Genomic DNA, 12,330 nt, shown 5'->3' with positions numbered 1-12,330 from the left:
AAAGTGCTGCACTCAATATGCCAGCAAATTTGGAAAACTCAGCAGTGGCCACAGGACTGGAAAAGGTCAGTTTTCATTCCAATCCCAAAGAAAGGCAATGCCAAAGAATGCTCAAACTACCACATAATTGCACTCATCTCACACACTAGTAAAGTAATGCTCAAAATTCTCCAAGCTAGGCTTCAGCAATACGTGAACTTCCAGATGTTCAAGCTGGTTTTAGAAAAGGCAGAGGAACCAGAGATCAAATTGCCAACATCTGCTGGATCATGGAAAAAGCAAGAGAGTTCCAGAAAAACATCTATTTCTTCTTTATTGACTATGCCAAAGCCTTTGACTGTGTAGATCACAATAAACTGTGGAAAATTCTGAGAGATGGGAATACCAGACCACCTGACCTGCCTCTTGAGAAACCTATATGCAGGTCAGGAAGCAACAGTTAGAACTGGACATGGAACAACAGGCTGGTTCCAAATAGGAAAAGGAGTACATCAAGGCTGTATATTGTCACCCTGCTTATTTAACTTATATGCAGAGTACCTCATGAGAAACGCTAGGCTGGAAGAAGCACAAGCTGGAATCAAGATTGCCAGGAGAAATATAACCTCATATATGCAGATGACACCACCCTTATGGCAGAAAGTGAAGAGGAACTCAAAAGCCTCTTGATGAAAGTGAAAGAGGAGAGTGAAAAAGTTGGCTTAAAGCTCAACATTCAGAAAATGAAGATCATGGCATCTGGTCCCATCACTTTATGGCAAATAGATGGGGAAACAGTAGAAACAGTGTCAGACTTTATTTTTGGGGGCTCTAAAATCACTGCAGATGGTGACTGCAGCCATTAAATTAAAAGATGCTTACTCCTTGGAAGAAAAGTTATGACCAACCTAGGTAGCATATTCAAAAGCAGAGACATTACTTTGTCAACTAAGGTCTGTCTAGTCAAGGCTATGGTTTTTCCAGTGGTCATGTATGGATGTGAGAGTTGGACTGTGAAGAAGGCTGAGTGCCGAAGAATTGATGCTTTTGAACTGTGGTGTTGGAGAAGACTCTTGAGAGTCCCTTGGACTGCAAGGAGATCCAGCCAGTCCATTCTGAAGGAGATCAGCCCTGGGATTTCTTTGGAAGGAATAATGCTAAAGCTGAAACTCCAGTACTTTGGCCACCTCATGGGAAGAGCTAACTCATTGGAAAAGACTCTGATGCTGGGAGGGATTGGGGGCAGGAGGAGAAGGGGACGACAGAGGATGAGATGGCTGGATGGCATCACTGACTCAATGGACGTGAGTCTGAGTGAACTCCGGGAGTTGGTGATGGACAGGGAGGCCTGGTGTGCTGCGATTCATGGGGTCACAAAGAGTCGGACACGACTGAGCGACTGAACTGAACTGAACTGAGTATAAATTTCTGTTTGCTGATAGAGAAGTAAATCTTCCTACCTGGGCTGGTCCGAAGCAAGTGAAAGGGGATTATGAGCTTTCCTTGCTGCTGAGAGGTGAAAAGCTGGGTGAGGTGGACCATTTTGTAGACTCAGCGTTTCTCCACCAGGCTCTCTCCTGATTCGATGCTGTGATGCCAAGAAGGCAGTGAAAGCTTGCAGCTGCACCTTTGATGGAACACTGAAGCATTTAATAAAGGACAGATTCAGTCTCCAGTGTCACCCCTGGGCCTCACAGATGGGAGGGCAGGAATCTTTGGCAAATGGGGATGAGAATCGTGGATTGCTGATTTTACTCAAACATGATTTGAGAGGGAAAGTAAACTACAACCTCTCTCAGTATCCTTGGGGCATTGGTTCCAGGATCCCTGCAGATTCCAAAATTCACAGATGCTCAAGTCTGTTATATAAAGTGGCGTAGTATTTGCATATAACATACACAAATCTTCCCATATGTAGGGGGTTGGGGTGCTGACTCCCATGCAGTGGGAAATCCACAGATAACTTCAAACTCCTCCAAAACTTTACTACTAAAGCATTCTGTTGACCAGAAGCTTTACCAATAGAATAGACATTCAATTAACACATATTTTGTATGTTTTATATATTATACTGTATGTTGTTGTTCAGTCACTAAATCGTGTCTGACTTTTTGCGACCTTGTAGATTGTAGCATGCCAGGCTTCCCTGTCCTCTATTGTCTCCTAGAGGTTGCTCAAGTTCATGTCTATTGAGTTGGCGATGCTATTTAACCATCTCATCCTCTTCCACCCTTATATAGTGTATTCTTACAATAAAACAAGCTAGAGAAAAGAAAATGTTATTAAGGAAATCATAAGGAAAATACAGGTAATGTATTATATTTATCCATACATCATCTGTTTATGAGTCATTGTGTCAGTACCTATGTCAATATTGTCTTAGATGGTACAAAACACGGTAGATGTCATACATATTACTAACACTAGCCGTCACAAATGAAAAGATAATGTGAAAAGGAAATTTGTTTATTTATAGTTATAACAAATCATGCATTGATAACTTTATGGTTGCCTCATGTCATGGATAAGATTGCTCCACAATTAATGTACACAAATGAATGAATCATTATAAAATTTTATGGCATAGAGTGTTAGTCATATTCATAATACTGTATTGGAAGCATTGCTACATTTTTTTAAAAAACCACTTACCTATGATGATAGCTGATACACAGCTTCTCCGATTACAAGAGGGATACCATACAGTAATGAAATTCTTTGAAAGCAAAGCTGTAAAACAACAAGGAAAGTAACCCATTATTAATTTTATAGTAAATATCATTCACCTTATGCCTACATAAGGAAACACTGTGAATGAGTGCTCAGTTACTCAGTCGTGTCCTACTCTTTGCAACCCCATGGACTGTACCCCGCCAGGCTCTCCTATCCATGAGATTTTACAGGCAAGAATACTAGAGTGGGTTGCCATTCCTTCTTCGGGGAATCTTCCTGGCCCAGAGATCAAACATGCATCTTTGGCTTCTCCTTCATTGACAGGCAGAGTCTTTATCGCTGAGCCACCTGGGAAACCAATACACTAATATCTGAATATATTTTATGCATTCATAGCATAACCTTTTTTGTTATATATATATTTCCAGGCCAGGCTATGAATTTCACCTGTAAGTTTTTTGAAATTGTCACAAATCTCCAGAAAATGTTCCAATATAGTTATTGAAAAAAATTTACATGTAGGTAGATTCATGCAGCTTAAACCCGTGTTGTTCAAGTCAACTGTGCTTTAAATCATCTGTAGATTTCTTATAATACCTAATACAAAGCAAATGTTATATAGTTGTCTTCGTGGGGAAAATTCAAGTTTGGTTTTTTAGAATTTTCAGGAATTTTATTTTTCCAATGTTTTCCTTCTGAGGTTGGCTGAATCTGTAGATGTGGAACCCATGGACATAGAAGGCTGACTGTAATTTAGCACACAACTTAGCAGCAGCAGCAGCAGTGAGGAAAATAGTTATTTTTCTACAGCAGCAAAAATATAAATATTGTGGAGAATGGACATTTTCATGATTTTATAGATAAAAAACATAATTTCTCAGAAATTCTAAGACTGTGATAGCTCATGCCTTTCAAAATCCCAGTGGTTGTAAATTTGCTTTTCTCTGCTAGTAAAGCTTCCTTTTGCACTTCTGCTTGCTGAGCTGTTCTTAGTCGACATACTCAGCTTTGAACATGAAAATCCTTCTTGATGACTTGAACAGGAAACCACGAACTGAAAGGCCATTAGTAAGGTAGCCAGATAATTTATCCTCTGAATTGGAATACTTGTTAGAGTGAGAGTGTGGAGTTAATAATTACATGAGCACCACTGAATATAGGCCCTCTGGAGGCTTAAATCACACACTTTCACATTTTATCAAAGACAAGCTTAACATGTAAAAAGCATTGTGTGGCATATAAAATGTAGACACAATTTAAGAATTTCCTTACTCATTTTCTATTGGCTTTCCATCTGCAAAGGATTCCTTTTTCTTTTTAGTGATAAAAATAATACCTGTTTGTTTAAAAAAAAAATACTAAATGCTGGGACTTCCTTGGTAGTCCAGTGGTTAAGAATCCACTTTGCAATGCAGGGGATGCAGGTTCAATCCCTGGTCGGGGAACTAAGATCCCACACGTCTCAAAGCAACTAAGAGTAGGTACTCTATTAACAGAAGAGTCTCATGATGCAACGGAGATCCCACACGGCACAACTAAGACCCGAGGCAACCAAACTCATGAATTAATTTTAAAAATGCTAAATGCTAAAAGTCTCTCATTTCTATGCCCCTCAGCGCCTAATTTCCCTCCTCATCAGATAGCACCATTTAGGTGGCTTAAAATAAAAGAAATGTATTGTCTCACCATTTTGAAGGACAGAAATCCAAAGTCAAGGTGTTAGCAAGGTTGTGTTCCCTCTGAAGCCTGTAGGAGAATTTTGTGGCTTGCCAGCCATCTTTTGGCTACATCTCTCCAGTCTCCACCTTGTCATCACTTGTCATTCTTCTGTGTGTCTGGCTTCATCTGGCTGCCTTCTTATAAGGACACCAGTTATACCCCCTGCCCCTGCTTCACTATGAACTTATCTTAACTGATTACATCTATAATAACCCTATCTCTAAATAAGGTCACATTCTGAGTTCCTGGGGGTTAGGATAACTTTAGACGGGCACGATTCAATCCACAATAGAAGCTAAACTCTGTAAGTCAATAAATTAAGGCTGCCATCTATAACAAATATTCATAATACCTCAAAGTTTGGCTCTTTTTACCCATGTTTGAGAGAATCTATGGGAGCAACATTTTTTAATTGACATATAATTGAGTTATAATGTTGTGTTAATTTCTGCTGGTTTTCAATTTCAGCAAAAATGATTCAGTTTTATATATATATATATATTCTTTTTTCATACTCTTTTCCACTATAATAACCACAGGAATTGAATATGGTTCCCTGTACCATACAATGGGACCTTGTTGTTTATCCATTCTATATATAATAGTTTGCATCTGTCAGTCCCAACCTCCCATTCCTTCCCTCCCCCATCTACCTATTCCTTAGCAATGTGTGGGTAAATTATTGATAGACATAGAGAAGCCTGAATGAACTGACCTCAGCTAACCAGAATCACCAACTTATTGACCAAAATGTATATGCACTGGACTTTCCAAAAGAGCAGTCATTAACAAGAAAATACTCAATGACATGAATGTAACTTTGTATTAAATATTGAGTAGATACAAAATAACATTTATAAACATGTGTATGGTAAGAAGAATTCTGATCCAATGAACAATTATAGCCCCACCACACAGTTTAAAAAATAAAACACTATCCTTCAAGAATTCTACATTTAATTTTTAAATGGCTAAATTAATGTGTGGACATACTTAGTCTAAAAACTTTTTATAATTAGAATTCTATTGAACAAAAATAGAATGGAATAAATAAATAAAACAGATAATAAGGAGTATTGACAAGAATGTAGAGAAACTGGAACACTCATAAACTAGTCGTGAGAATGAATATGATTCAGCAGCTATGGAAAATAGCCTACAGTTCCTCAAAAAGTTAAACACATGACCCACCAATTACACTCCTAGGTATGTATCCAAGAGAAGTGAAAACACATGCTCACACAAAAACTTATACATGAAAATTCATAGCAGCATTATTTATAGTAACAAAAAGGTGGAGACAACCCAAAGGCCCATGAAGTGATGACTGGATACCCACTTGTGGCATAGTCACACAATGGAATATTATTCTGCCACAGAAAGAAATAAGGTGAGATAGATGCTACAACGTGGGTCAACCTTGAAATGATCATATCCTGTGAAAGAAGCTAGTGACCAAAAAAAAAAAAAAATCTCATGTGATTCCATGTATATGAAATGTCCAGAAAGGCAGTTCCATAGACACACAGAGTAGATAAGTGGTTATTTAGTGCTGGGGGGAGTGTGGTGGTTAGGGGTGGTAGCTGACAGGGGCACAAGGTTTCTTTTGGAGGTAATGAAAGTGTTTCTAAAAATAACGGTGATTGGTGTCCATTTTCGTGAATATACTAAAAATCACTGAATGATGCACCTAAAGGGGTGTAGCAATGGCACCCCACTCCAGTACTCTTGCCTGGAAAATCCCATGGGTGGAGGAGCCTGGTAGGCTGCAGTCCATGGGATCGCTGAGGGTCAGACACGACTGAACGACTTCACTTTCACTTTTCACTTTCCTGCATTGGAGAAGGAAATGGCAACCCACTCCAGTGTTCTTGCCTGGAGAATCCCAGGGACGGGGGAGCCTGGTGGGCTGCCGTCTATGGGGTCGCACAGAGTCGGACACGACTTAAGTGACTTAGCAGCAGCAGCAAAGGGGTGTATTTTGTAGTATATGAATTAAATCGCAATGGAAATTTTACCAAAAAATGACAGGGAGGGAGCGAGAAAGGGAGGGAGGAAGGGAAACCCTACTGTGAAACCTAGGTTTACTTCTATTTCTTTCCCAGTCTGGCTGTAGAACTTTAGGAATGTTACTTAACTTCTCTAAGCCTTAACTTCCCCATAAATAAATGGGCATAGTAAGAGTTCTTACGTCACAGGGCTGTTGTAAGAATTAAAAAAGTCAACACACGTCAAGGGCTTGAAGTGAAGTCGCTCAGTCGTGTCCGACTCTGCGACCCCATGGACTGTAGCCTACCAGGCTCCTCCCTCCATGGGATTCTCCAGGCAAGAGTACTAGAGTGGGTTGCCATTCCCTTCTCCAGAGGATATTCCCGACCCAGGGATCGAACCCGGGTGTCCCTCATTCCAGGCAAATAGTTTAACCTCTGGGCCACCAGGGAAAGAAAAAGTGTCGAATTTATTATATTCTTAGATTCCCAAGTCAGCGCCTCTTCCTCATGCCCCCGTCTCTGGTTCTATTTTCAATGTAAAAGAGTAAGTCGCCTGCTAGTTCTCTTCAGCGTCTTTTTTCAGAGAACCGCGGGAGAGTGGAAATATTAAAACATGTCAGAAAGCTCAGGCATCTTTATTCAAGCCGCATCTTATTATCTAAGGGAAACGTCCTTTGCTTAGTTTGACCCTCTAGGCTTCCTATCCTTTTCGCCTCAGCGCGCATGCGCGGAAGCCCGGCGCCCCTTCGTTCGTGCTTCTGCCGCTTTGACAATGGCGGCTTGCAGCGTGGGGCTGTTGACCCGTTTGTCCCTGCGCGTTCAGAGAAGCCAAGTCCAGCGCCCTCTCCGCAGGCTTCTCAGTTGCCCAGGAACGGTGGCCGCAGACCTCAGGAGGGAAGAGCAGTCCTCGGGGAGCGCGGAGACAGGTGTGGTGCCGGGGCTGTAGCCGCGATCTGCCTCGGGCCAGGGCAGGAGGAAGAGTCTGGAGTCGCGGGCGGGCGCTTGACCTGTGGAAGCGGCCGAGGAGCCTTTGGCCATCGGAGAGGTGTCCCGACCTCGTCTGACCGCGCTCGGGGAATCTAGAGCCGCCGTCGTGGCTCGTGGTCGTAGCGGGGTTTGTGACATTTCTGCCTTCGGGGACTCCGTGTCCAGCAGTGAAGTCGTTCAAGGCTCGTTTGCAGGCCAGGAACACAATTTGCCAGTGTTTGACAGTTTGGCGAAACATTGTTGCCAGTAATGGTAGTGATTCCACAGTTCCTTTTTCGGTAGCTTCCTAGCTCACAAATGTAACTGATTTTGATGCTCACAAGTTGCTCATGGAGGCCGAGCGATGCCTTGATGAATGAGTAACTGGGATCCCTGGTCCTCCAGTGGAGGCTCTGCTTCTGAAGTTACTGCCTTTTGCTTTATTCTTCTGGCCAGTTTGAACAAAATCAGCCTGGTTAACAGACCTGCAGGGGCTGGAACAGCAGGAGTTTTAAGTTTATGTGTTGGTGTGTTCAGAAGTCCAGCCACCCCTCTTGAAACCTAAGAGATGCGTATACGCTGTTTATAATTCTTAAAGCAATCTAGCAAGAAATGTATAATTGTTTCCATTTTAGAGATGTAGACAGAGGCCCAAGGTGCTGAGTGGTTTGCAGCTCAGTTAATTTATACCTCGAGTCCCACTGTTAAACAAAATATGTTGATTTTACCATTTCTTGGAGCTGGAATTTTAAGATATGAAATTATTTCTGGGAACAACTCTAAAACATGCTACACCAGGAAAGTGTTTTTCCCTAAAATAAATGATAGGGTTGCCGTCCTCATCAGACTGTTTGAGAGACTCATTGACAGTGAGTGGGAAATATTGCTTAATATGACAGTTCATTGAAATGCCGATTGGGTTGTGTGTAGTAGAAACTGCTTCTGTTAGAATCTCTTTAAGTGACTCAAAATTTAAGTAAGACTTCTGCCAAAGAAGCTATTATAATTTAACATGACTATGGAGAAGGCAATGGCAGCCCACTCCAGTACTCTTGCCTGGAAAATCCCATGGACAGAGGAGCCTGGTAGGCTGCAGTCCATGGGGTCGATAAGAGTCAGACACGACTGAGCGACTTCACTTTCACTTTTCACTTTCATGCATTGGAGAAGGAAATGGCAACCTACTCCAGTGTTCTTGCCTGGAGAATCCCAGAGACGGGGAGCCTGGTGGGCTGCCGTCTATGGGGTCGCACAGAGTTGGACACAACTGAAGCGACTTAGCAGCAGCAGCATAGCGGCTTAATTTTAGAGTATTTTCATATGCTCTTTGAGATACAGAACTATGTGAACTCAGTTTGGAAGGAATTATTAGTCCATTTTATAGATACAGAAACAAGTTTGTCCAGGTGGTGAGTAAGTGGTTCAAACTCATTCAGCTATTCAGTGGCAAAGGTAAGAATAAACCCTTCTGATTCCAAGGCTTCATTTAGTAGAACTTTTGTGTTTTCCTTAAGAAATGTGTTTCATTTTGTATCATTAGGGTAATATAACTGGCTAAATATTTAGAAATTCTTGTGAGGCATAACAAGTAACAAAATTCTCATTTGAATTGCTTTTCTGTTTTTAAAGAGAAGAAGGTGATTATTCTATGTAATTTTATAATTAGAAGAAAATTGAGAAATACCCAGTTGAGTTATTCACTCAGTGCGAGAACTCATTGCCAAAGCTTTGCTAGTTACATTTTCTAATAACAAGGAACACACTATTTCATAAAAAAGTCAGTTCATTTTTGATGAGGCTCTGATGGCTGGAAAATATTTATAATGAGCTAAAGCTACTAATTTCCCATTTCCCTGTTGGTCTTAGTTTTGACATAGCTTTCATGTGAGAAGTGGAAAGAACCCTGATTTAAGAACAAGAATTTGTATTGTTCAGGACTCTGGGTGCAGATGACAGAAACTAACTCAAATTAAAGGGAGGATCCACCAACCATGTAACCAAACTCCAGAAGGAGACATGACTGCTTTAAGGTCACCTGGATGGATGTGATGAGAGTGAGTTATTTCCTCTGCTGTTCTTGTGGCGGCCTCCTTATCTCAGGTTCTTCTTCTACAGGTTGTTAATGGTGAGGTGGGGAGGAATGGCCACTAGTAGCTTGCAACTTTGTCCTGTGGGAGAATAATCTTTTGCCTGAATTTCAAAGATCCTAAGAAAGAGTTTTTGATCATCACCCCATCCCACCCCGCCACCCTCACCTACTGGACCAAGAGGCGCTGTTTCAAATCATTTGAGAGTCCTGGCCCGCCTAGTGGGGCGTGGGCACATGTATGGGAAGATAGCTATTGACAGCCGCCCCCTACAATCTCACAGACAGGGTTGTGTGTTACCAGAACAGGGGACATGTGTCAGGCAACCAAGAAGCAGCTAAGCTCTTCAGGAGGCTACCCAGCTTGTTAGATGTTTGATTTGTTTTTTCATCATTAATGATACTTACCTTGTCTATCTCAAAAGGTTATTATGAGATTCAGAAGAGAGTGTTTTTGTGAAAACTGGAAAGTGCTGCCCCAGTGGAAGGGCAGCTGTCGCGTTCTCGTTGGTTTGTTCCAGGTTGTAAATCCCTACTTTCTTTGCAGTGCTTCCCTACCAGAGTTTTAGACCTTTGATTACTTCTTTCCAGATGCTCTCTGGTTAATCAGCATCCTTCAGATCCCTAATGTCTGGAGCAGAGCGTGTACTCTACATGTGGCCTGACCAGTGAATAGTGAAAAAGTGAAAAAGTGAAAAATCCCTTGAACTTGGATTTTATATCTATATCTATCTTCTCCCCATTCTCACCCCAGAAGTTAATACATTCCCTTGGCTTATATTGAACTTTCATCAAATCACACTTTTGTTCTTCTTTTATACATCTACTGCTAGCTGATCCCTCCCCTCCTCCCACCCCACCCCCATTATGTGCTTCTGTGTTTATGTTGTTTTTGATTCTAAATGAAGGACAGTATTCTCTGTGTTTTTGCTTATCAGATTGTTATCACGACCACTGCAAATTTGAATCTGTCTTAGAATATTGGCACTTACTACTTTTTCCTTCCAACTTTGTGTTCTTTGTACATTTGACAAGCCTTTTTACAAGGTAATGAACTTACATTACCTGAACTTTCTGACCCCTCTTTCATGCCTTTGTTCTGTCTGCATCTTTCGTACCTTCTGTTGTTGAAGGCCAGAGCTGTTAGTCCTGTAGACCCTGCCTTCCCCCCTTACCTCCTGTCTTTTCAAGCATGTTTCTCCATCATTCATCAAACTTCTCGATCTGCTTCTCAAATTCAGTTTCTGTTCCTCCTCAGTAGTCCAACTGCAGGCAAATACTTGCATAAAAGTGCAAAGACATTGTATACTGATGACATTGCAGTGTTGCTCGTGATAGTGATAAAGGTAAACCATCTAAATATTTATCGTAGAGGATTAATTAAATTACCATAAATATCCAAGAATACTTATGCAATTATTTTTAAAATGAGGTAAATATATATCTACTGATGTGAAAAGATATGACAGTGTATTAAATATTTAAAAACGTATTACAGAACAGAATGTACAGTACATTTTCAGTAATTTCAGTTATGTGAAAAATGTTTATCTCTGGAGAGGTACAGATGTATATGTTTATATATGCCTTGAAAATGTCTGGAAAAGTATCACACTTAATACTTGGGTGTCAGAACTGGAGGAGGATTTATACATTTACTCTATGAAATTTTGCAGTTTGATTTTACTTTTACAATTAGCAGTTGAACATCAGTGTAGAGTCAGTAAATATCAGCAACGAGAAGATTGAGGTGGTAATTACAACTGGAGAAGTGGATGGGAAAAACTTGGACCATTAAAAAAAGAAGAAAATAGGGACCAGGTGGAAAGGCTGTCAGTAGACTGAGGTCATCCCTGTCCTAAGGACGGAAGACAGGTCCTCTTCTGTGTTGTTAAAGTAAATACAACACTGTGACTGACATTCTTCCAGAGATGTTGAAGTGAGGTATTGCAGAGTCGAGGCGATTCTGCCAAGAAGAGTCACAGACCTGAGCCCAATTTGCAGGATGAATGGGAGTTTGTGAGACAGAAAATGAGAAGGTGGGCATTGCAGCCAGAGAGAGAGGCTGTGAAAGTTCACTGTGTGATGGTGTCGTGTGGAGAGCACTGTAGGTGCGCAGTGTGGAGGAGGAGGAGGTGGCGGAAGCGACGTGGGTGAGAAGGGGCCAAGGTGCTGGGAGCCTCAAACTCAGCCCATGGGGCTGAGACCAGACTGGGAGCACAGCAAGAAGAAGACTTTGCTAAAAAGATTATTTTATAAAAGGGACTTTGGCACCTTTGTTTCATTGCACTCAGGCTTGAAAGTATTTCTTTTAGACTTTGAAATGTTACAGCTTATATAGACTTCTTATGTGTGTATTTATAAAAGTGGTTTTACTTTGAAAATTTTGTGGAACACTCCCTTTTTAGCGCTATTCATTGAATCTAGTCAATCAAAACAGTGGAAAGGTGAGTGGTAAACACAAGGAAATGGTAGAGCACTTCACCTTGATAAAGGAGGAGAAGAAATAAGATGAGGTTAGGATAAGTTGACTGTAGCCAAGTGTACAGTCTTTATATCCTTATCAAGAGACGCTTTAAATTTTACGTGTGTGTTGGTAATGTCTTTGTCTCATTCATAGGCTCTGAAGACAGGACTCCAAAAAAGAGATTCTCTGAGGTGCAAAACGAGAGACGAGAGCAGGCCCAGCGGACTGTGTTGATCCACTGCCCAGACAAAATCAATGAGAAGAAGTTTCTCAAGTTCTTATCCCAGCACGGACCTATTAACAGCCACTTCTTCTATGAAAGTTTTGTAAGTATTTGAGAAACGGTCTGACTGAACAGTCATGTATATTTTTTTTAGTTATTTTTTGCTCTCTTGCCTCTGCCACATGGTAAAGTGATATTTTCTGTTAATATCCTACAGCTTTCTTTA

General features: G+C 41.1%; 1 protein-coding gene across 1 annotated transcript in view; it reads left to right on the top strand.

Annotated features, from left to right (window-relative positions):
* Window positions 1–7,114: 7,114 nt before the first annotated feature.
* MTPAP (mitochondrial poly(A) polymerase) overlaps window positions 7,115–12,330 on the top strand; it is a 30,451-nt gene continuing 25,235 nt past the window's right edge. The window contains exons 1-2 of the mRNA XM_002692146.7: window positions 7,115–7,288; window positions 12,035–12,207. Coding sequence (XP_002692192.2) covers window positions 7,135–7,288; window positions 12,035–12,207 — 327 coding nt within the window. The 5' untranslated portion in view covers window positions 7,115–7,134. The remainder of the gene's footprint in view (window positions 7,289–12,034; window positions 12,208–12,330) is intronic.

This window comes from Bos taurus, chromosome 13 (assembly GCF_002263795.3).
Source record: "Bos taurus isolate L1 Dominette 01449 registration number 42190680 breed Hereford chromosome 13, ARS-UCD2.0, whole genome shotgun sequence".
NCBI classification, from domain to species: domain Eukaryota; kingdom Metazoa; phylum Chordata; class Mammalia; order Artiodactyla; family Bovidae; genus Bos; species Bos taurus.
Note: the sequence above shows the minus strand (reverse complement) of the source record. Positions and strands in the feature narration are given on the sequence as shown.